The 27,029-nt window shown below is 39.5% G+C and overlaps 2 protein-coding genes across 6 annotated transcripts in view; one reads left to right on the forward strand and one right to left on the reverse strand.

Annotated features, from left to right (window-relative positions):
* Nucleotides 1-20,002, reverse strand: part of LOC135474945 (voltage-gated potassium channel subunit beta-2-like) — a 41,428-nt gene extending 21,426 nt beyond the window's left edge. Inside the window, exons 1-3 of one of the 2 annotated variants that reach the window (XM_064754640.1) lie at nucleotides 19,936-20,002; nucleotides 9,836-10,006; nucleotides 289-332 (exon numbers count right to left, since the gene is read on the reverse strand). In XM_064754640.1, coding sequence (XP_064610710.1) covers nucleotides 289-332; nucleotides 9,836-9,858 — 67 coding nt within the window. In that variant the 5' untranslated portion in view covers nucleotides 9,859-10,006; nucleotides 19,936-20,002. Of the gene's footprint in view, nucleotides 1-288; nucleotides 333-1,630; nucleotides 1,669-9,835; nucleotides 10,007-19,935 lie in introns of those variants that run through there. The other variant, XM_064754639.1, reaches the window with a different exon arrangement.
* A 324-nt stretch (nucleotides 20,003-20,326) lies between these two features.
* LOC135474821 (BLOC-2 complex member HPS3-like) overlaps nucleotides 20,327-27,029 on the forward strand; it is a 44,304-nt gene continuing 37,601 nt past the window's right edge. The window contains exons 1-5 of one of the 4 annotated variants that reach the window (XM_064754421.1): nucleotides 20,327-20,637; nucleotides 23,332-23,645; nucleotides 23,978-24,617; nucleotides 25,182-25,334; nucleotides 25,683-25,894. In XM_064754421.1, the coding sequence (XP_064610491.1) occupies nucleotides 20,424-20,637; nucleotides 23,332-23,645; nucleotides 23,978-24,617; nucleotides 25,182-25,334; nucleotides 25,683-25,894 (1,533 nt within the window). In that variant the 5' untranslated portion in view covers nucleotides 20,327-20,423. The remainder of the gene's footprint in view (nucleotides 20,638-23,331; nucleotides 23,646-23,977; nucleotides 24,618-25,181; nucleotides 25,335-25,682; nucleotides 25,895-27,029) is intronic. The other 3 variants (XM_064754424.1, XM_064754423.1, XM_064754425.1) reach the window with 3 other exon arrangements.

A 27,029-nucleotide genomic window follows, 5' to 3' on the forward strand; every position in this document is an offset into this window, starting at 1 on the left:
AGTGGTTATTTTTCAGTGGTACAGAAGACAATGAGGTGAAAATTAAAAAAAAAAACAATCAGTTACCTGTCTTGATCAACCTGTGCAAGTGAACAATGCACACTCATGGATTATGAGAAACAATCAGTTACCTGTCTTGATCAACTTGTGCAAGTGAACAATGCACACTCATGGATTATGAGAAACAATCAGTTACCTGTCCTGATCAACTTGTGCAAGTGAATAATGCACACTCATGGATTACAAGGTTGAAACATGCATGTAATGATCAGCATAAAGGACACTTACCCAAGGCAATGTTGGAAACACGTAGTCCGGATTTTCCCAAATTCCTGTCAATACAAAAACGGAATCTAGATAGGGTTATTGATTTTATAACAACCTGAGTGAACGACTGTCCTCAAGTACAAGGTACTGAGTCACTTCCAAGACAAGAAAGCATTTTAACCATATTGTGGTGAAACTCAGTCCCATCAATGTGTAACAACACAAATTTAGAAATCCTGCACATCTTTCTGTTATAAGGTTTTTGGAAGTCATAATTAAGCGACAACGTATACTCAATTGGATTTCTAATTGCGTGTGTACATGTACATATACTTACTAAACTCCTGTTGTTTAGCAAAGGGAGCAAACATTATATACATATTCTTTTCTACTTTAAATCCATACAGAACTCTGATGTATGGATCTAGATATAAATTAACTGAGCATTTTGTAGGAACAGCGTTAAGCCTATTTATGGTTTTAAGTTAGTATTAAGTCATTCTTATCAAATCTTTCTGCCTGAAACTCAAAAATGTTAGCAGAAAAATGCAGGGCTCGTGAGCTTAGACACTGCTATGCAAGATCACATTACTATAACACGGGCGCCTGAAAAAAGTTTACATGAACGATGGAGAAAATTAGGGTGCTGAACATTTGTGAACTTTAGAAGTTCCTGAAGAATGCGGTGAACATAATGAGACAGATGATTAATAAATTAATGTCAACAAGCCACAAGATATCGGAGTACAACTCTCAAACTGGAAGATCCAACCCTGTGTGGCAGTAATGCTGGATAGTTTGTATGTGCTTGCATGTGTGTCATCTATGTCGTGACATGCCGCCACAAGACATGTATGTCCGTGTAAGTGTAAACATATTAACCTAATGTCAACACTGAATCATGTGCCATTTTGGCATATAGCAGATACATGTGCGTAATGTACCATTTTGGTATTTAGCAGATACATGTGCGTAATGTACCATTTTGGTATTTAGCAGATATATGTACATCATGTACAATTTTGGTAAATAGCAGATATATGTACACCATGTACCATTTGGTATATAGCAGATATATGTAACACCATGTACAATTTGGTATATAGCAGATATATGTACACCATGTACCATTTGGTATATAGCAGATATATGTACACCATGTACCATTTGGTATATAGCAGATATATGTACATCATGTACCTGTAATATATGACTCACATAGTGGTGTACAGAAGACACCTGTAAATTATAACAGAATGATTTCAGAACCATAAAGGATGTACCTATCTGAAGTTATCATATTCACCAAAAATAAACAAAAAACCCAGGGAACAAAAAATCTGCTGCTGTCAAAATACATTACTTGTATCGGAGTTTCTTCTTCTGTACAGTAGCCGCCATGATAATCCTATTTTATTCCCATGTAACTTCTCAACTGTGAGCAATTAAACGGGCACAGACAATACGACACAGATGACCACTGCTTGGTTGTAATATCAATTTAGAGACAAATTAATTGAAAAATCACTGTTAGAATCTAAGGAACATGCTGGGCAAATCGCTGGTAGAACCTGTCCTAGGAACACAGTGGACAAATCGCTGGTAGAACCTGTCCTAGGAACACAGTGGACAAATTGCTGGTAGAACCTGTCCTAGGAACACAGTGGACAAATTGCTGGTAGAACCTGTCCTAGGAACACAGTGGACAAATCGCTGGTAGGCCCTGCCCTAGGAACACAGTGGACAAATCGCTGGTAAAAGCTGTGCTAGGAACACAGTGGACAAATTGATGGTAGAACCTGTCCTAGGAACACAGTGGACAAATTGCTGGTAGAACCTGTCCTAGGAACACAGTGGACAAATCGCTGGTAGGCCCTGCCCTAGGAACACAGTGGACAAATCGCTGGTAAAAGCTGTGCTAGGAACACAGTGGACAAATTGATGGTATAACCTGTGCTAGGAACACACTGGGCAAATCAATGATAGAACCTGTGGTAGGAACACAGTGGACAAATTACTGGTAGAACCTGTCCTAGAAACACAGTGGACAAATCGCTGGTAGGCCCTGCCCTAGGAACACAGTGGACAAATCGCTGGTAAAAGCTGTGCTAGGAACACAGTGGACAAATTGATGGTAGAACCTGTCCTAGGAACACAGTGGACAAATTGCTGGTAGAACCTGTCCTAGGAACACAGTGGACAAATCGCTGGTAGGCCCTGCCCTAGGAACACAGTGGACAAATCGCTGGTAAAAGCTGTGCTAGGAACACAGTGGACAAATTGATGGTATAACCTGTGCTAGGAACACACTGGGCAAATCAATGATAGAACCTGTGGTAGGAACACAGTGGACAAATTACTGGTAGAACCTGTCCTAGAAACACAGTGGACAAATCGCTGGTAGAACCTGCCCTAGGAACACAGTGGACAAATCGCTGGTAGAACCTGTCCTAGGAACATACTGGGCAAATCAATGATAGAACCTGTGGTAGGAACACAGTGGACAAATTACTGGTAGAACCTGTCCTAGAAACACAGTGGACAAATTGCTGGTAGAACCTGTCCTAGGAACACGGTGGACAAATTACTTGTAGAACCGTCCTCGGAAACTCCTGGACAAACCTATTCTTGGAATCTGTCTTAAGAACATGTAGATCAAATCCCTGAGAGAATGTGTCCTTTGATACACCGATCATTCCATCTACCAGCAGATCTCTATATACAAGCCTAAGACTGGCTGGCTGAATCCATCCAGGAAAAGTTGGACTCTGCCAGGTTTACACCTACACTGTACACACGCATGAACATATAGACCAACTGATAGCCAAGTTTATCACCAGCTAATTATATCAGAAATAAAAGGGAGAAGGCTTGCAGATGTGTTATCTGTATGCACTATTATGCTTCACCCCTAGCTGGCATATATCTGGCAAAGTTATTTATTGCTGCAGGCTGCCCTGGCCTAAATGGAACAGTATTACTGGTATGTAAAATGTATGGGTCACTTAATAGGTGTAAGTATTCTAAAAATAGAAAATTCATGTGTGTGTGTGTGTGTGTGTGTGTGTGTGTGTGTGTGTGTGTGTGCGTGTGTGTACACGACAGCTCCAAAAGATCAACATTAATGAAATCAACAGATAATTCTATGACAAAGCAGTGAATTAGTCTTTAAAGATGACTTAAGTGCTTCTGCATGTATGTTTATAAATATAATTAGTTGCAGGCCTTAAGTAAACTATCATTCCTGAAGCGTATACAAACTAGGATGCAGACACACAAGACTGTCCAACACAAAGTCCTGGGTGAAGCTCTGCATTATACAGCTACTCTAACTCGGTCTCACATTACTGAAACTCTAGTGTATTCTCATAGCCATACAGAAATGTATTAATAAGATTACAGACAAAACATGTCTTTCACCTGTCCTACATCCATATATGTGTAATAACTGAAGAAAAAATGTTAATTACTAAATTACTAAAGCGACCAATTCTTTCAAGTTTTCCATTCAAATTGCAGTTCTGCCAAATCACAGATCTTCTGAATTGCAGGTCTTCCAAATTGCATTTCATACAGCAAAATTATTTCCACATTGCAATATTGTAACTATTCCTAATAGCGGTTATTCCTAACTGTAGTTTTTTGAAAACCCAGTTTTTCCAAACTACAACTTTTAATGTCACTATTCTTCTCAAACAGCAATTATTCCCAACTGCACGCTTAATTAAGTGCAAATTATTCCATGTCACAGATCATTTGAGTTGAAGCTCTTCTATTTAAATCAGTTCTTTCAACACACTTCTTACAAAATGTAGCTTGTTTGTCAAGCTGTAATCAGGTAGTAGCAAGAACTACTGCATATCCCTCATGACTGACTTGACCTTTACTGACCCCATACTGCATATCTCTCATGACTGACACGACCTTTACTGACCCCTTACTGCGTATCTCTCATGACTGACACGACCTTTACTGACCCCATACTGCATATCCCTCATGAATGACATGACCTTTACTGACCCCTTACTGCATATCCCTCATGACTGAAACGACCTTTACTGGCCCCTTACTGCATATCCCTCATGACTGACACGACCTTTACTGACCCCTTACTGCATATCCCTCATGAATGACACGACCTTTACTGACCCCTTACTGCATATCCCTCATGACTGACATGACCTTTACTGACCCCTTACTGCATATCCCTCATGATTGACATGACCTTTACTGACCCCAAACTGCATATCCCTCATGACTGACATGACCTTTACTGACCCCTTACTGCATATCTCTCATGACTGACATGACCTTTACTGACCCCTTACTGCATATCTCTCATGACTGACACGACCTTTACTGACCCCTTACTGCATATCCCTCATGACTGACATGACCTTTACTGGCCCCATACTGCATATCCCTCATGAATGACACGACCTTTACTGACCCCTTACTGCATATCCCTCATGACTGAAACGACCTTTACTGACCCCTTACTGCAGATCCCTCATGACTGACACGACCTTTACTGACCCCTTACTGCATATCCCTCACGACTGACACGACCTTTACTGACCCCATACTGCATATATATATATATATATCTCTTTATGACTGACACGACCTTTACTGACCCCATACTGCATATCTCTCATGACTGGCATGACCTTTACTGACCCCTTACTGCATATCTCTCATGACTGACACGACCTTTACTGACCCCTTACCGCATATCTCTCATGACTGACGACCTTTACTGACCCCTTACTGCATATCCCTCATGACTGACACGACCTTTACTGCCCCTTACTGCATATCTCTCATGACTGACATGACCTTTACTGACCCCTTACTGCATATCCCTCATGACTGACACGACCTTTACTGACCCCATACTGCATATATATATATATCTCTTATGACTGACACGACCTTTACTGACCCCTTACTCCATATCTCTCATGACTAACATGACCTTTCCTGACCCCTTACTGCATATCTCTTATGACTGACATGACCTTTCCTGTCCCCATACTGCATATATGTATCTCTCATAACTGATACAACCTTTACTGACCCATACTGCATATATGTATCTCTCATGACTGACACAACCTTTACTGACCCTTTACTCCATATCTTTCATGACTGACACGACCTTTACTGACCCCTTACTGCATATCTCTCATGACTGACGTGACCTTTACTGACCCCTTACTCTTAGTGCTGCCATATATACATGCTTGTATGCAGGCCCTCAAAAATCCCAGCATTTAGATTATCAAACAAATAAACATGCACATCTACATGTATCTAGATTACATGTACATATGTACAGTTTATAAATGTAAACAAGTTTTGTGTCTTTCACAAAGATACAGTAAATGATCTAAAATTTCATTCATTTCACTAAATGTGCAACATTCAAAGATGCTTGATTCCAAAAGTTCCAGTGATGTTCTTGGTAAAGGTGTTCTGGGGCCTTATTCTATGAAGCAGTTGCAAAGTGCGCCTGGTACAATTTCCATCACAACATACAGAAAAGAGATATATCACCATGGTAAATGCACTTGACGCAGTATTGCAGCAGCTCTGTAGAATGGACCCCTGAAGTAGGATGATATCCTACAGGAAAAATGTAAATTCTAGCACCAAAAAGTAATATCTTATGACATTTATTTGCATTCATTTAAACAAAATTTGGGGGGGGGGACAAGATTTTGAATCATTTAAGAAAAAAGAAATATAAATACACCCACCAGGTTTATCTCATTGACTAATTTTGCCATACCAAATAGATTATTTTGGACAGTGCTGAAAAATGGAGTCATGCACATGTGCCTCACATTCAAATTATGCTGAGAAGCTCTGCACAGAGCTGAAAGTTTGAGTACAATGTCAGGCTTCAATAAAATGGTGCCTGTCAAGCTTGAGTTGACCTCAGCACATCAAATACACCTAGAGACTGATACAGCCTGCAGTTCAGCCAATCAATTCAGTATCAAACCAGTATGGAAGTACAGCCAAACAGAATCCAAAATAGCAAGGCCTGTACTCTGCATTATTATAAATCTCCAAACAAATGGATGGACCAAAGAAAACATACATGTACATGCAGCATGCTTCATATATTCACAATTTACTGCCAAAAAACTCATTTGTGGTTGTATAAATTTCTATGTAAAAGTGTAAGAAAACTGTGATCAGAGAAAACAGAAGCATCCCACACTGAGAGAATTACACTGTACATGGACAAATCTATGTAAACTTTTCACAGCAGGAAGAAAAAAAAGTTAAGCAATCATCTAACGAATTTCTGAATAATCTAATATTACACAAAGGCTTTATACATGTACTTCCACATAGATGGAAAGCTGGTTTTGATTGGAACATGTCAAGACAGAATAACCAATGTAACTACAGTCTTTTTTATTTCCACCATACTTAAGATCAATATAAAAGGTAGGTGAACAGATTCAAAGGCAATGGCCACACCTGCAGCAATTACACGAAGCATAATGTAGATGTATATACACACACATTTCCATGCTCGTTGCCCACCCAGCGGTCAATAAAAGAAGAAATATGTGAAGGTGTAGCCAGCCTAAGACACTGATGTAGGCTAGCTTATTTATGAGGAGCCCGTGTTTATAGGCCTGAAGACTACAGGCATGACAGACAGACAGGGAATGGCACCAGGTCTACCCAGGTCTACCGTAATTTACTTAATAAACTACTACATACTGCTACATACTTCTACATACTGTAAGGATACTACACCTGCATAAATTATGCAAAGTTAAACAGTACGTCAGCAATCAACCTTGATAATCAATCACTAATGACTGTTGCTTAGCGATACCTAGACGAACACTTCTGGCATCTTTATTTTAATTTCTCTTACGTTTTATTGTTAACAGTGTTTATTGTTCAGTATTGAGGTCACTGGCTAGAGTAGCCTGAGTTTTCGGAGAACAGGTATTATTGTATTATGTCTTCTAACTAGAAGGAATGTACATGTCTATACACATCAATTGTAACATACTGTTATATGGTTATCCTAAACATAAGCTTTTGCCAGAGCAATTAACAGGTTTTCCCACCATTTGTTTGATACACCTACAACATCTACATGAAAGTACCTATTATATAAACAAGAAACTAATATTTTGTAAACCCTGGGAGTTTCTCTGTATTAAGTTCATATTACATATATACTGCAGTGAGTGTGGGGCTAGGTACGCTTTTTTTGTAATTGATTGAACTCCAGTCTCCAGGGTGCCAGGTACATGTAGATGTTCTAGCCCGTCTATCCGTGTATTCTTTCCATTTATTTGATCAGAGTGTTATGCCGTACTCAAGAATATTTCACTTACACGATGGCGACCAGCATTATGGTGGGAAGAAACTGGGCAGAGCCCTAGGGATACCCATAACCATCTGCAGGTTGCTGGCAGACCTTCCCACATACATGCGTGAGCGGAAAGAAAGCCAGTGTGAGTTGGACTTGAACTGAGTGATCGGATTGGTGAGAGGGTCAGGACTGGGCTATGGTGAACTCAGAGCTTCATACCACTATTCAGTGTGTCAGAATCGCTCAATGCTGAGTGTGGCTTTTTCACTTCTATTTTATGAAATATCAGACTTGACTGAAGTTATTCAGACATGGGTCCCTTGTCAACATGGAGTTTTTGATGCTGCAGCAGGCTTCTGGTGCATATTTGTAAGTTCTGATATACTCTGTACCATTGTGTGTCTGTATGACTGCTCATCATTATGTCATTGTACAACAATAAACACATGTTAGAGTTCTGGATTGTTTGATTTGGCCACTAGGCCATGGAGGCCTTTATCTGTCAATGTAGTGTTATGCAATACAGGTATACATGTACACGTAATAACAACATTGCATTTGTACATGTTAAAAAGGACGGTTACATGTATATGTATCTACAACAATGACCATAGAAAACAATGAAGTAGGATAAACAAAACCGTAGAGCAGATGTATGAAGGTATGCTAACATTTGTCAGTATGAAACTGGCAGAATTCCAAACCCCACTATTCATGTTCACGGAAATCTTTTCCTAAGGGAGATAATTTATATCAGCTTATACTTGGTATAGTGATACCTCAATTTTGTCTCAGTGGACGTCATAAAATATTAAGGTGAAGGAGTACCCAAAAAGTAAGCATGTGCATTATAAAAGTGTGAGAGGAAAAACCATTGAAAACTACATGTACGTCCTAAAATACCTTCGTTTCCTTCAGCTCGTACATGTACACATAAATGCTGGAATTGTCAGCTGTGTTTATATGGACCAAAAATTAAAAGATAATGTTGGATGCCTGTGATGTCAAACTGAACTGCTGTACTTTATTTTAACATTTGGATGAAATTCTTGTGACATCTACATGTACTAATGTAATGTCTACTCATCCATTACAACATGGTTCATTGAATTAAGAGAAAAAACCCACATTTGTCCACAGCACCCTGCAAAGAAATCATTCAAAACTTCAAAGTAGTTTTGAACAAATAATTTTCCTTCATCTTTCCCCTGAAGTTGCTTGTTTTTGGACATACTTTATATCTGTAAAGTGAAGGCCTACAGATACTGTATATGATTGCCTAAAAGCATAGAAGAGATGTTTAACCAACAAATTTTCAACAATTTGTGTTCATATACACATACATGAAGAGAAAATGAACATTTTTACACCATATACATGTACGTCCACATAAATGTTCCCCTTTCCCCCAGTGTGATATCAATCTGGAGCATGAGATAAATGCCATGCTTTCAAACAGAAACAAATTTTGCTTATAACAAAAACATATATACACTGTACAATAATAAATATGATAACCGCTGAAAAGTGCAGTTTGTATTATACATATACGTATGTTATAGGCTTGTATGGCTCTGTATGGACAAATCCCACCGCCAGGATAAGCTATAATCAAAAGTTGTAATTAAAAGTAAGTTGAAATCAACACAAATCAACATGAATCAACATAAATATATCGGTAAGCTGCTCAAAGTTTGTGAATATCTATTTTTCACAAAATCTGAGATGCTTGAAGTCATATACTTCATCTCGTGACAACATTGCTTTTCATTCTCAGAGAAAGCAACTGTCAAGTGCTGACGTCACAGAGAGTAAACCATTCAGTAATGTCACATGTATTATATAGACGGGCAAGTTCACACATAAAATGAACTTACATAACTTAAAGGATCTCCATGACTTTGCACACTTATAGCATACGTCGCCTTGGTACCAGTATAAAATTACAACTCCTTTGTGAACATAATGGTCCACTACTGACTTCTCGGCCAGACAGACCATGCGACACGGAAATTATTGTTCACAGTCTATGTTCCAATATTACAAATTGCATATGATAATGTGTGAAGAGCCAATAGTGCCCCTTGGGCATTTTCACGTTTGTTTTTACCAAACAACAACAACAACAATGTTTGATGAAGTTCATGTCAGGTAACATGAAGTCTGTGTCTTTATGAACAAGCAAATGTTTCAATCTTACTGAAAACTCACCTGTACTGAATGAGGGTACTCATGTTGACAGGTGTTAACAGCTGTACCCAGAAGCCAATTGATTTGTAAGATGATTGACTGATCTCCAGAGCTTGTATTACCAGATGTGCAACAACATGCAAGTCCAGACTTGAGCACAATGTTTCCCTTATTTTCCCTCAGTCATATTACCTAGAAACAAATCAGAATACACAAGAACATGTATATTTCACTGTATATCATTTACAATTTATTAAGGTTAATGTTTAACAGAATATGTTTAACAGACAACAGTGATATTATTTGGTTTTTTTGTCAAGGGACAAGGGATTAATTTAATACCACAGCCTCAGTATGGTGTAAAGCCACACAGTTAAGTGTTGTAGAGCACTCTGCCTCTCACAATACATCACATTACATATATAGGCCTAAACTTTGTACACATATCCTGCAATAACATTCTTAATAACAAGGACAATTTACACCAAGTCAAGAACTGTTCAAAATTTTAAAATGTATGAGAATATATGAAAGAAACATGTTCCACAAAGCTGTACTAATGTCATTATATTTATACTGACTATATTTTATATATACTGTACAGACCTTGTAAATAACCTTTTGTGTGAATGAGGGACTCCAGGAAGACTGGTTTTGTAACTGATTGATCTCCCTCAAAAAATAAAGTATTATTGTTCTTATTCTTATTATCAGTAGTAGTAGTATTATTACTGGTCACTGGATACAACCATAACAAACAACACCAGCAATTTAAGGAATTAAGATTTAGCCTTGCACATACAGCCCAAACCAGGATGGACAGTTCCACATCTTGGACACAGCATACAAGCAGGGCTAATATCAGATGATATAGTACATGTAATTACGTTTTCAGATTTCGTGACTCCTATTCATTTTGTTTTAAAACAAATGAACTATAATTAGGCTCAGCATGCCTAAACAATACATGTCCTTGTATGTTCCCGCACCCAAGCAGTCTGATCCATGTGACCGATACACACCCCATGTTCTGCACCAGTCACCTTAGTTACACAGAACAAATACCAAACACATGAAAACAGTCTTCTATGCCCCCAGCCTCCCAGCTGACCTACATGTCATTGCCTTTGGTATCCAGGGTAAAGCATGATCTGATTCTACATGTACTGCAAACATCTAACTTCCATAATATTGAACACATGTACTGCAAACATCTAACTTCCATAATATTGAACACATGTACTGCAAACATCTAACTTCCATAATATTGAACACATGTACTGCAAACATCTAACTTCCATAATACTGAACACATGTACTGCAAACATCTAACTTCCATAATACTGAACACATGTACTGCAAACATCTAACTTCCATAATATTGAACACATGTACTGCAAACATCTAACTTCCATAATATTGAACACATTATATAACCAGTGCACCATTTCCAGCATATGAAATTCACTCATTGAGATGAACACCCAGGGTAATAGCGACTGGTATATTAAGATCATTATATGCCCAGATACTGACCGACATTGACCAGCAGTGACCATCAGTGTCAGATCAATACGTCTAGGTGTGGGTACGTGCATGTTGTATACATGAAGGCCGTGATGGGTGTCAATAAAATTGGATGGCATGCACTGTACATCTCTCGGGGAATACAAGCCTGGTTGGTTTTAACTTTTATGCTCAGGTCAATCAGCTACAGGTACCCATGGACAGAAATACACTAGGTTCACAAACCTCCACACTGCTCAATCAAAACCATTTTCTTTTTTACAGTGCATAAATTTGAGCATAAATTAAGTTTGACAAGGTTTCAAGAACATGGCTATAATAGTTATGGCCAGAGAAGGAGCATAAACTTTTAGAGAATAATAATTATCTTATTACAAAAACAATAAGCTTTTAGCCGAAGGCCCCTAATAAATTTCCACACTGAACAGAGGTGCATGTTAATGTTCTAAAACACAGCCACACTAGGTGCCTAACATAAAGCACATACATGTATTTTGTCTGGCATACTCGATTGTTAGGTGTCTAACATATATCACATATATACATTTTGTCTGGTGTGCTGGACTGTCAGGTGTCTAACATATATCACATACATATATTTTGTCTGGCGTACTGGACTGTCAGGTGTCTAACATATATCACATACATACATTCTGTCTGGTGTGCTGGACTGTTAGGTGTCTAACATATATCACATACATGCATTTTGTCTGGTGTGCTGGACTGTTAGGTGTCTAACATATATCACATACATGTACTTTTGTCTGGCATGTTGGACTGTCAGGTGTCTAACATATATCATGCTGGATTGTTAGTTGATTAAGACCGAAACTAATCTCCTCCTTACGCTCAACAAATCTGATCTGAGTATTTTAATATGGTAACCCTGAATTATATGTGATAAGCAGTACATGCAATCCTACCAACGATGAACTCATAGTTGTCAGCAGCTACTGAAGTCGGAAGCTGCTTGAAGTTTTGCCAAAGTAACCACTAAACATGCTGAAAATCCTCTAGTACAGTTCGTACAGTATCAACAGCACAGCTATTAATAAACAGAAAGCCATGAACACATGTACCAGTGCTGTGTGTATCCAGTAATCCTCAAGTTCATTTACCTATTGATTATAGTTACACATTTGTGCCTTATATAACCTTAATAATCCAAGCCTGAAATTGTAATCCAATTCACAGATTTAAGCCCAATTTCCGACACATTTTGCTGCTTCACTCACAGTATCCTTTTTGCACATACCTACATGAGTCATCCTAATCACGTTAGTTTCAGGTTGACACACAAATTCGGGTGCAATATTGATTTGCATAATCTAAAGAAATATGTGTACATGTACTACACATATATAGATGGGTTACAATACATGCACCAGACCAGATGGTCTCAAAATTCATTTTAAACTTTCATATATGTAAATTATAAATTGACTTGGGAATGGCACAGATCATTTTCCATACCTATATATTGGTCTATAGGTCTACACGTATGTCATAATAGACAAATGTATACATGTGACAGTGTCACATGCCTATATCATAAAATAAATAAGATATATACACTTATATGCAATTTTCTAGATTATATCTCAAAAATATGAATGTGATTTCTTGTGAATTTTATTCAGGCATTATTAGCTTCCAATTTTCTGTTTTCTTTTTTATATCTATATTGGATGTTCTCATAATCACATCGAAAACCATTTACCATCCATGTTCTCGCCACTAAATAGTTACACTAAAAACACAAAATGGCATGATTAGGCCATAATTATTAATTTATTCATACATTCATGTACATGTGCAGAGCTGGTGCATGTACATGTGCATGTGCAGAGCTGGTGCATGTGCATGTGCAGAGCTGGTGAATGTACATGTGCAGAGCTGATGCATGTACATGTGCAGAGCTGGTGCATGTACATGTACATGTGCAGAACTGGTACATGTACATGTGCAGAGCTGGTGCATGTACATGGGCAGAGCTGGTGCATGGACATGTGCAGAGCTGGTGCATGTACATGTGCATGTGCAGAGCTGGTGCATGTACATGTGCAGAGCTGATGCATGTACATGTGCAGAGCTGGTGCATGTACATGGGCAGAGCTGGTGCATGTACATGTGCAGAGCTGGTGCATGTACATGTGCAGAGCTGGTGCATGTACATGTGCAGAGTGTAGGTACTCTTCCCTACAGACTGACATCATGTTTACACCAGGCCACTGCTGCTTCTGAACGAAGACATAACTGTGTGTTTAAACTGAGCTGGTACACAAGAAACGATCTAATTATTGTGCTGTAGCACCCGGGTCAAGTCTTGCTGTTCCTCTTTAAATTGTTTCTCCTGAGGAGATGGCAAACCCATCAGTCAGCTAAGCAGGCCAATTGTGCCGCCCTGATCACCTATAAGCTACACCGCACAAGCTTCTGCCTGGGTCCAGTGAAGAATCAATTTTCTTATACACATACATGTAACTGGCAAAAACAGCCGAAGAAGATTTATACAGTTACGCTTCACAGAGATGCTAGCTCACTCTGGCTGCTTCAACAGAAACGCACATAACTGGAAGTGATTAAATGTCACCCACACCAACCAAAACCTTTCTGCTCGCAGGGAGAATGTGTAATTACATGAACATGTGCAATGTCGCAATACATGTAGCTCTATATGTTCCCTGTGTGACAATCAGTAAATACCAATTTAACCAATAATGTGGCAGTGCCATAATGCATACATGTATACATGTAATACAAGCATTTTTATTATCACGATCAGGAACAATTTGTCACAAATATTAACCGAGGCCATATTCATGTTCAGTATTTTTACTTTCATGATCATGAACAACAACACAAGAAATTTCCCCAATGCTTACCGTTGTGTAGAATGGTCAAATCAGCGTCACAATTCTGTCATCAATGACACTATAATACTGTAATTTACAAGTACCTATCTCAACTTCACAGACTGCACTGGAACAGTCTTAACCACTATAGATGTCTGAAGATAGACTACACACAAGGACAGAAATAAACACAAGGATGATACTGGCTGCCCTACAAACGGTGGAGTCCAATTTCAGTTTACCTTATCCTAGTTCACATGGGCCAGACTCACTTTTTCCAAATAGGGTTGAAAGGTTGACTCCTCCAACCTACTGTAGCATGGCATGTGTATGCCAGACTCTGCTCAAGGGGATGAATGCAGATCTACAGACTTGCACAGAAAATTGATTGATTTAAGTATTGAACCATACCGGCCTTCTGCCTAGATTAGACTGTATCTACATGTAGAGGCTTCGCTCTATTATACACACAATGACAGGGCAAGCCAGGCATGGCTACATAATACATTTGTGGGGGGTCAATCCATAAAGCTTCATGTAAAACCAGTCTATCACATAATGTGTACATACACAGGTAATAAATAATACTACGATAGAAAAAAACAACAACTTATATATGCTAGCTGTAATTCTTCCTACAATGACAAAGTATCAATGACATTTACATGTAGCCAACAACATGTAAAATCATAAGCTGCACGAATTAACTGTTGAATGATTAATTAGGAGTTGTGAAATATTTACATGCACACATGTAGTTTATCCTGGAAATCTTTGTAACGCAACAACTGAACATGTACAAAATGAAAAGAAAAACCACATGCTTTATTTTAAATATTTGATATTAATTTAAAAACTGTTTTAGGCAATGTTTTATCAACTGGTGTTCATGTATTAACCATTTCTTTAATTCCTGAGATTTATAGTTTTAAGGGAATGAGTCAGTGAGTGCTTGGGGTTTAATGTCGTACTCAACAATTTTTCAGTCATATGACGACGAAGGAATCCTTAGGGTGCATGTACGTGTAATGTGCCTCCTTGTTGCAGGACGGATTTCCACCGCTCTTTTATTTAGTGCTGCTTCACTGAGACGACTTACCGAAGGCAAGTAAGCCGCCCCGCCCGATCCATTATACTGATACGGGTCAACCAGTCGTTGCACTATCCCCTTCATGCTGAATGCCAAGCGAGGAAGTTACAACTTCCTCTTTTAAAGTCTTAGGTGTGACTCGATCAAGGATTGATCCTGGATCTACCGCTCCTGGATCTACCGCTCCCAAAGCGGACGCTCTACCAACTGTGCTATCCGGGCCGGTTAGTTTTAAGGGAAAGGGTGGCCTTTTCAGATATGCTGTCAAATGACACAGTACAGAAAATGCAAAAGCTTAAGCGTCCGTGAAAACAAAATTCTAATTTAACGCCATTTTTTTTTCTTCAAACATTTGTAGTTGTGCCTTTTTATAGAATTGTTTAGCAAATTTTCTAGGCAGCCCTAATTTGCACATCATTATATAGCCTGTATAGGGCCGTGCATGGATATGTACATATCTATATTCATGTAAGCATGGCTGATGTATGGATGTGATGTCCATGTACATTACTGGTACCATGTATTCCTACACATCCAGCTAGCCTATGCGCTTGGCGAGAATTTACAATTGAACAACCAAGCCTAAGAAAACCATGATCCTTCCATCAAATCAATATTGCACTGAAAATTTAAATTTCTCTACAAAACCATTAATTTAGAACTGTACAGAAAAATGAAAGAACTTGGCACACATGTACATGCTTTTCTTTCACCTTGGGGAATGAACTAACGAGCAGTAGCCATTCGCTTTAATTCTAATTTTTTTGCAGTTATACCCAACACCAGCTTTTCACAAGTTTTTGTCACTGCATGAATTAGACCTCTCAGAGAATGAGATGACATTTTCTCATCTTGTTTAGAATTTTACAATATAGAGCGCTCTACTAGTGTGTACGGCATTATGCCATGTAAGTCCAACATACATCTAAAGCAATTTGAAACAAACTTCATGGAAGACTGTCTTATTATTTATTTATATACCAGATTGGTGTTTTACTTAGTACTCAGTACTCTTATTAAATAGCCACACAAAAATTGTTATTACTAAATAAAAAAAATAAAAAAATTTAAAAAAAAGAACCTGCAGGCAGAGAAATCATCTTAATGCATTATGCAGTAAGGATTACAAAAGACACACTGCATGCCCTAGCCACTGAATGATAAACATCTGAAACAAGCAACCACTAACTCACTCACCAAACCCCTCATCAACTCCTCTGCTCTCCTCCTCCCACCATAGACACATGTGTATACAATGAGCTGGCAATGCACTAGTTCACAGATAATCTCCCTTAAGATACACGCCTGAGCATATCAGAGTTAAACGGTTTTAACCTACTGAAATGAAAGATTGTTTAGATTTGAGAGGACTGACAATAATAAACACTATAAACACCAATAACTTCAAGTATACCTTCTCAAGCTACCTATATGCTTAATCTCTGACAAACCAACGCAACATGTAGTTAATCTGAATGTATGAATGTGAATGTGTCTGCATTTCATTTTACCAAAAGTCAATACCTCTGGCAATCCAAGAGTTACACATGTATGTTACCGTAAAAGCTTACAAGGTTTGTTGGGGGATGGGAGTAGGGTTTGTGTGGATATCACAGTTGTGCAAAACACAGTTTTCACACATACAGAACAGTACATCCACAATTTTACACATGCAGTACACTACATGCACCTTTTTCACACAGAGAACAGTACATGCATATTTTTCACATATACAGAACAGTTCATTCTCATTTTTCACACATACTGTATAGTACAGCACATGCACAATATTCACACATACAGTACAGTACATTCACATTTTTCACACATACAGTACATTCACATTTTTCACACAGACAGAACAGTACATTCAAATTTTTACACATACAGTACATGCACATTGTTCACACATACAGTACACTACATGCACATTTTTCACACATACAGAACAGTACATGCACATTTTAAACACATACAGAACAGTTCATTCACATTTTTCACACATACTGTATAGTACAGTACATGAACATTTTTCAGACTTTCAGTACAGTGCATTCACATTTTTCACAAATAGAGTACAGCACATGCACATTTTTCACACATACGGTACAGTGTATGCACATTTTTCACCCATACAATACAGTACACTGGAAATTACATTAAATGGGCATTGCAATTTTTGCATTTCCCTTTGTTCATAGGTTCAACAGATCAATGTAGAACTAAAACGATGAACATTTGACCGATGAACAAACACATTATAAGTGCAAAGTGTCAAATGAATTAAAACAAAGAGTAAGAGCCACATTAGTTTCTAACGATTAGTTTCAATGAACAGAGACCAAAGAAGTACATGCACAGTGCTGAACCACTACACACCAATGGACTATGACATTTCAGAGCCACACTGAAAAACGAAGACCAATGAACAAAACTTGAACATTATCTGACCGATTATCTTGGATTGATGAATGAACAAAACGAAACCAATCCGACAGCAATAAATGAGATAATGCAAATTCACGAGATATTGTGAGAACATAGTTTAATCTACAAGGCCACCAACCACTGATCACAAAGACACTGACTATGGGTAACAAGACCATTAACCACAGATCACAAAACCATTAACCATGAACCACAAGGCCATTAGCCATGGATCACAAGCCCATTAGCCATAGATCACAAGGCCATTACCCTGGATCACAAGGTCAATCACCATGAACCACAAGACCATCTTAACCACAGATCACAAGGCCATTAACCACGGATCACAAGGCCATTAACCACGGACCACCAGGCCATTAACCACGGACCACCAGGCCATTAACTACAGACCACAAGGCCATTAACCACACACCACAAGGCCATTAACCACACACCACAAGGCCATTAACCACAGATCACAAGGCCAGTAACCACACACCACAAGGCCATTAATCATAGATCACAAGGCCATTAACCACGGACCACCAGGCCATTAACCACGGACCACCAGGCCATTAACCACAGACCACAAGGTCATTAACCACAGACCACAAGGCCATTAACCACACACCACAACACCATTAACCATAGATGACAAGGCCATTAACCACAGACCACAAGACCATTAACCACGGACCACAAGGCCATTAACCACGGACCACCAGGCCATTAACCATGGATCACAAGGCCATTATCCACACACCACAAGGCCATTAACCACAGACCACAAGGTCATTAACCACAGGTCACAAGGCCATTAACCATATATCACAAGGCCATTAACCACACACCACAAGGCCATTAACCACAGATCACAAAACCATTAACCATGAACCACAAGGCCATTAGCCATGGATCACAAGCCCATTAGCCATAGATCACAAGGCCATTACCCTGGATCACAAGGCCAGTAACCACACACCACAAGGCCATTAATCATAGATCACAAGGCCATTAACCACGGACCACCAGGCCATTAACCACAGACCACAAGGTCATTAACCACGGACCACAAGGCCATTAACCACACACCACAACACCATTAACCATAGATGACAAGGCCATTAACCACAGACCACAAGGCCATTAACCACGGACCACAAGGCCATTAACCACGGACCACCACGCCATTAACCATGGATCACAAGGCCATTAACCACACACCACAAGGCCATTAACCACACACCACAAGGCCATTAACCACAGACCACAAGGCCATTAACCACAGGTCACAAGGCCATTAACCACAGATCACAAGGCCATTAACCACAGACCACAAGGCCATTAACCACAGATCACAAAACCATTAACCATGAACCACAAGGCCATTAGCCATGGATCACAAGCCCATTAGCCATAGATCACAAGGCCATTACCCTGGATCACAAGGTCAATCACCATGAACCACAAGACCATCTTAACCACAGATCACAAGGCCATTAACCACAGATCACAAGGCCATTAACCACGGACCACCAGGCCATTAACCACAGATCACAAGGCCATTAACCACACACCACAAGGCCATTAACCACACACCACAAGGCCATTAACCACACACCACAACACCATTAACCTCGGATCATAACACCATTAACCATGGATCACAAGACCATTAACCACGGACTACAAGGCCACTGACCACAGACCAAAAGGCCACTAACCACAGACCACGAGGCCATTAACCACAGACCACAAGGAAATTAACCACAGACCACAAGGCCATTAATCACAGATCACAAGGCCATTAACCACAGATCACAAGGCCATTAACCACATACCACGAGGCCATTAACCACACACCACAAGGCCATTAACCACAGACCCCAACGCCATTAACCATGAACCACAACGCCATTAACCAAGTGTGAACTGATAAATAAGATATGGCTATTTTGTTTTTATTTACACATCTCTAACATTTTCTATTCCTTCTGTACCTTAATTAGAGTTGGTGCACAAAAGAGTGTGTTTGTGGCACTGCCAGTTCAGTCTGAGATTCAGAGCTGACTTATTATTGTGATGACAGCCCAGCGTTGTTGTTGTTGCTGTTAACAACACTCACTGGCGCAAAACATGAAAATATAAACACATTTGAAGCAGATCAAACGATACGCAATCACTTACAACAGCTACATGGAATATAGTCATCACTGATTTACCTTGGTCATTCCAAAGAGATAGTCATAAGAATTTTTGGGAGAAAAAAATAAGTGCCCGAGGTTCCATCGATTGAACAACCGAGAACTGATGTGAAAGGGGCAGATAACTCCCTCGGTTGAATAATCCCATTCGGCTCCAATGAATTTTGCAACCGGCACTCTCGTATCCCTGCCGCATGTAAGTCAAGCTAGGTCTACAGCAAATTTTCCAAAATGACACACAATAAAACATTAAGAGAAATTAAAGAAAAAATGCTTTCATTAAAATTAAACTAATTGATTTAATCCAATCAGCGTAAATGCCGCTGGAAACTCTATTTTTACACAGCTTCAACAGGTGATACTCTGCAGGGAGTTTGGTTAAATCATGTGACGCGAGTGATGAGAAAATGGCGGCAGCTGTAAACTTGGGCTGACTATTTATCAGCATTGTTAAACCCGACACCTCAACGGCGATGGTAATGTGCGCATGAATAACACCAGCAACTATGGTTAAGGTGCTACGATGTTATCATTTCAAATCGCAGGCTGTTATACCTTGTGATGGCGAACCCGTCGCCTTGCACGCCTCTCCAGGCCGCCTGTTCGTGGCAACAGCTGATCGTCAAGTTGAGGTCTACGAACTGGGAAAGGCAGGATTTCCAAAGCTCTGCAGATTTTCAACAGAGGCATCTGTCACTCAGATCATCTACAATGCTGCCGGTAAATGTGGGAGTTTGGATCAGAATGTATTATAGAACGTAAATATGATCGAAAGGCCCGCCCCTAATAAAGAAGTCTGGGGAGTTGTTCTGCACAATTTTAGGGCTAGCCTTTACAAGTTTTATAGGCTAACCGCACCACATCGCTATGCTTTAACCTGGTGGAGTGCTTGGAGCAGTGTAACAAACTTATGCTCTGAATGTTTCTACATGTATTCTTAATATAACCCAGATATTGTTTGGTCATAGGCTGTCCTTATTAGAAAGAAAAGCGAAGGCAAACATCAAAACTCAGGCTCGATGTTCTCCTCCACCACCAGACTTATGCTGTGAATGTTCCTTTACATGTACTCTTAGTAAAACCCACATATTGTTTAATTGTTGGCCAGCATTGTTAGAAAGAAACCCCATGATAAATCAGAACTGTGGCTCGACATTTTTCCTCGACGCTATGTTTCACTTTGCTTTGATGTCGGTATATCTGATCTGGGAAAACATTGAATTCTACACCCTGGAACAAATGTTTCTAATGTACAACACAACTTAATGTAGCAGGTTCGTAACGACTAGCATTCTAAGCGTAACAATTAATAATACAGGGGTAGCACAGTTGGTAGAGCGTCTGCTTCACGAGTGATAGATCCAGGATCAATTTTGGGTCGAATCACACCTAAAACCTTAACGCTTGGTGTTCAGCATGAAGGGGATAGTGCAACGACTGGTTGACCCGTATCAGTATAATGGCTTGGGCGAGGTGTCTCAATTGTCTTTGGTAAGCCATCTCGTGTGAAGCAGCACTAGATAAAAGAGTGATGGAACTCTGTCCTGCACCTTGACAAGTTGAAATGTTTTAACCAACTCGGTGATCTTGTGCAAAACATTCTTCGTTTGTGCGTTGAAGTTCCTATCTTGCATCCATCTTGGATGCTGCTATCTCATTGATTTCATTGGCAATTTAATTCCTTTCTGCACAATAAATATGTGCTAGCAGATGTCTACATATAAAAACATCACATAATATATGCACCAATACTTAATGCGAGCAACATTTCAAACAATTTACACTCCAACCTATGCTCAAATCGAGAATGCTCGTTTGCCTCCGGTGTTGTTGAGTACACGGTTTTGTCTCCCTGAAGAAATAGAACTTTCCTACCTTCATTAAAGATCCTACCGCGAAGCTACAAGTCATATGCAAATAAGCACTGAGAAAAATCTCCTTAATCTTTACAAACCAAGTGTTAAGGTCCTGGGTGTGTACCTGGTGTAGGTGGGTGGTTGTTCATGTTCCTGGTGTAGGTGGGTGGTTGTTCATGTACCTGGTGTAGGTGGGTGGTTGTTCATGTACCTGGTGTAGGTGGGTGGTTGTTCATGTACCTGGTGTAGGTGGGTGGTTGTTCATGTACCTGGTGTAGGTGGGTGGTTGTTCATGTACCTGGTGTAGGTGGGTGGTTGTTCATGTTCCTGGTGTAGGTGGGTGGTTGTTCATGTTCCTGGTGTAGGTGGGTGGTTGTTCATGTTCCTGGTGTAGGTGGGTGGTTGTTCATGTTCCTGGTGTAGGTGGGTGGTTGTTCATGTACCTGGTGTAGGTGGGTGGTTGTTCATGTTCCTGGTGTAGGTGGGTGGTTGTTCATGTACCTGGTGTAGGTGGGTGGTTGTTCATGTACCTGGTGTAGGTGGGTGGTTGTTCATGTACCTGGTGTAGGTGGGTGGTTGTTCATGTTCCTGGTGTAGGTGGGTGGTTGTTCATGTACCTGGTGTAGGTGGGTGGTTGTTCATGTACCTGGTGTAGGTAGGTGGTTGTTCATGTACCTGGTGTAGATGGGTGATTTTCTCTCAGCATCCGCCCATGAAACTAACCACTGTCTTATAAGTGAAAAATTCTTGAGTGTAACGTGTTTAATGCCCATCAAACAATCGATCAATATTTATGTTACTCTTGTACTCTGCCGGAGAAATCTTAATATGTTAAAAGTGGATTGACAAATCATCTGACTGCATTAGACTACCCTATTTCTTCTAATTCTTGGGACACTTGGTCTGCTCATTTTAGGCAGTGTACATGAAATTGTAGCAGGAGTATTTAGTTTCTTTTTTCTCACATGGTTAGTCCCTCTAATAAACAACATACTCATATCTTTACTTTTCGCAAAAGCTGAGAAAGAAATATAATATTCTGTTTTCAGGGCTAGTAAAGTCTGTTCAAAAATTAGCAGAATTATAGTAGTTTAATGAAGTCCACACAGTGTTTTTTATGCAATAATTTAGTAACAGAAGCATGGATGTGATGAATGAGGAAGTTCTGTTTTAACTTTGTGTTAATATTTACCACCCTATACCTCAACCATTTTGCATATGAAAGAGCAACTTTCAATGCAATTTATACAAAACTACATTGGTTGGATTGGCCAGTTTCAGGGCTTCACAAAAAGTATAAGTTTATCAGTCTACAGTGAATATTGCCTTCATAATATGCTTGAATAAGTGAATACAGTGAATATTGCCTTCATAATATGCTTGAATAAGTGAATACAGTGAATATTGCCTTCATAATATGCTTGAATAAACACCTTGCAACAAGTGAAATGTTGAAGAATTGCAGTAGATCTGTTTCATATTTTTTTTGTAAGCTGATTTCAGAACTGAGTTTCACATGTAACTGAATAACGTTAACATTCTGATGTTTGCATTTCAGGTGATTACATTGCAACGGTGGAGACAAAGAAGTCAATTCTGGGTGAATACAAGTTTGTCAAAGTGTACTTGAGGTGGTATGTAGATCAGGGGAGACAACCTGTGAAAGTGAGAGTGGCTGGGAAACCACCCAGTTTGAATACTAAGGAGATGAAGGGAGAGAAGGCCGAGGTGATTGATGTGCCAGTGTCTGAGAACATCCTGTCAATCACGTCATGTCACACCACATCAAACTTAGCTGTTATTGCAGAGAACAAAGTCTTCCTCTACCACCTTGTTAATAAGCAAGCCCATGGTATGGAACGTGGCTATCAGGTGAGACTTTGTGTGGAATCTGTCGAGGTTGATTTACACTGTGTTAGTTTTTGTCAGAAATATTTAATATTTATTGGTTCATCTGATGTTTAAGACCAAATAAATCAAGACTGTCATAATTTTTGCTGTTTTGCAAAAGCAGTTCAATCTGAATGTCCTCTGGAAATGAAGATGACCATCAGACATGCTGTGGTCTTCATGAATGCAGGATGTATCATTGCCATTTTGATCTTGTCTTTGTCTTTTTGTGACAGTTTTTCTGGTGTATTTGCAATATTTCTTTTTAACTCTTCCATTCTTGTTTTTTTTTTTTTTTCTTCGTTTCTTTTCAGGACATTTTGTTGTTTTTGCAACTGAACTGGGACTGTGCAGTATTAAGTGTGTCTCTATGTCAGGAGTACTTGGCATGTTTGAATTCAAAGTGTGCTCAGTTAGTCAAGATATGGTACAAAGCTCCACCTGGTGAGGAAAAGCTTCCAACAGTTGCCAGCAATGAATCTGATGATGTGGAGACTCAGGGAGATTGTCCCATAGAGGAGAAGTCAAACGATAATGAAACAAAGACAGATAATAATCAGAAAGATGAAGAGCCCTTTAGGGGGTTTTCAGTAGACCATTCTGATTCGCCGAATATGTTGAGTTTCGTGGACCATCTGAAGTATTCCACCATTGGAATGAGAGCCTCTCCAAGCCTGTCAAACTTGGCACCTGAAAGCACATCCAGCAAAACAGGAAAAGGGGAATGCGAAACCATCAGCGATGGGGAGGACTTTGTTCTTTGGGACTTCAGTGAAGATACGATCAGTTTGCAGTTTGGGGGAGAAGATTCACAGCCAAGAGCCCCATCTGTGATCAAACCTATGTCTAAGACAATTTTTCTGAAGGGGTTTCATGCCCCGTCTGGTGGAATGTCTCCCATGAGTGTTCCCTTACAGGGGAAGCCAGTACCTCCCCACATTGTTGATCACAGAGGTGAGGTGTGTTTGTATATATGCACTACACGTGTATGATACTTGGTTTACATTTTATTTTATAGCCCAGTTGACTTTAAACATCAGTGTCATTTAAAGAAATCCAAATTTATCTCATGCTGATTTCTTATAATTTTATCCATAAGAGTAAGCAGCCTTCAGAGGATTAACATGTTTTTTGTACCCATTTGGCTTATAATTTGAGATTCACCGTGAGTGAAGCTCATACGGTAGCATTTCAGTCTGAAGTTATGAATGTAATGGATGGGTCAATAGTCTTATTACTAAGCCAATGATGGTAGGGTATAAATGTACATTACATGGACACATGCATGTAAATCACAGACAGAACATGTAGTTGTAAAACAGGTAATTAAGGTAATCTAGATGCTACCAGAAAATCAGTTTTGTTGGTAATTCTCTAATGGCAGCCTGCAAAAAACTCTGACCTCAAAGTGTTGGATGGCTGGGTTTGTTTTACTGGCCATCCTACTTGAAAACGAGCTTTTTCACGAAAATTTCAAAATATCTTTGCTTTTGTGAGTATAATGTATATTTGTTTCAGAAGATTTCTCCCAGAGAGATCAAGTTCAGATCAGCGTCATTATCCAAGTGAAACAACGCCATAACAGCCTATTTAAAGGAATCCAACTGATCCCAACCTATCGCAACAAGCACCACAGTATGTCCGCAGGCTTTAACACACTGTTTAACCATGGTACTCTCTCTGCTGAAAAAGTCTGTTGACTTGTCTGTCTGTTGTCTGAGAGGAAATCTTGTCAGTTTCTCAGAATGTTTTGTTTTCGTCAGTACCACAAATCATTGCCAGCCCTGCCACATTTATACTACTCTACGTAGAACATCAAGCAATATCAAATAATTATATCTTTTAAATATACTCATTTTTTTGAGGGCATCAGTAAGAATATGTTTTGTTGGATATAAAACCTGCCCATTTATATTTCATTCAATGTCAGTTTCTTTAAAATCTATCTTTTACATTTGCCTGAATAAAAGAGAATTCCCGGCTGATCGACCCTATGTATTTCTTAACTCTGTTCTACAGATACCAAAGAAGATGAGATAAACAAACAAACTGACCCCCAGGGCGATGCATCTGCTCTACCACCTCCAGGGATCAGTGCCCCCTCCTCTCAGCCCTCTACCTTGGGAGGACTGAGTTGCTTCCTAGAGGCGGGGTATAATGGGGTTATGTACTCCGTCTTACCCACACCACACCTTCTATCACACTACAAGTTCGCATCAGAAGCCTTAAAGGTAAAGGCCATAGATCCAAGAATGTGGCTAGGGGTCTATTGGAAAAAACTGTTTCCTGGATATGACATTGATAATGTATTTGTAGAGGTATATGTGGGTGTTGACATCTTCATTTGTAGAGGTACATGTGGGTGATGACGTGTTCATGTTCATTTGTAGAGATACATGTGGGTGTTGACATGTTCATTTGTAGAGGTACATGTGGGTGTTGACATGTTCATTTGTAGAGGTACATGTGGGTGTTGACATGTTCATTTGTAGAGGTACATGTGGGTGTTGACATCTTCATTTGTAAAGGTACATGTGGGTGTTGACGTGTTCATCTTCATTTGTAGAGGTACATATGGGTGTTGACATGTTCATTTGTAGCGGTACATGTGGGTGTTGACAGGTTCATGTTCAATTGTAGAGGTACATGTGGGTGTTGACATCTTCATTTGTAGAGGTACATGTGGGTGTTGACGTGTTCATGTTCATTTGTAGAGGTACATGTGGGTGCTGACATGTTCATGTTCATTTGTAGAGGTGCATGTGGGTATTGACATGTTCATGTTCATTTGTAGAGGTACCTGTGGGTGTTGACAAGTTCATGTTCATTTGTAGAGCTACCTGTGGGTGTTGACAGGCTCATGTTCATTTGTAGAGGTACCTGTGGGTGTTGACAGGCTCATGTTCACTTGTAGAGGTACATGTGGGTGTTGACATCTTCATTTGTAGAGGTACATGTGGGTGTTGACGTGTTCATGTTCATTTGTAGAGGTACATGTGGGTGCTGATGTGTTCATGTTCATTTGCAGAGATACATGTGGGTGTTGACATGTTCATGTTCATTTGCAGAGATACATGTGGGTGTTGACATGTTCATGTTCATTTGTAGAGGTACATGTGGGTATTGACATGTTCATGTTCATTTGCAGAGATACATGTGGGTGTTGACATGTTCATATGTAGAGGTACATGTGGGTATTGACATGTTCGTGTTCATTTGTAGAGGTACATGTGGGTGTTGACATGTTCATGTTCATTTGTAGAGGTACCTGTGGGTGTTGACATGTTCATGTTCATTTGTAGAGGTATCTGTGAATATTGACATGTTCGTGTTCATTTGTAGAGGTACCTGTGGGTATTGACATGT

Source organism: Liolophura sinensis, chromosome 9 (genome assembly GCF_032854445.1).
Source record: "Liolophura sinensis isolate JHLJ2023 chromosome 9, CUHK_Ljap_v2, whole genome shotgun sequence".
In the NCBI taxonomy this organism is placed as follows: domain Eukaryota; kingdom Metazoa; phylum Mollusca; class Polyplacophora; order Chitonida; family Chitonidae; genus Liolophura; species Liolophura sinensis.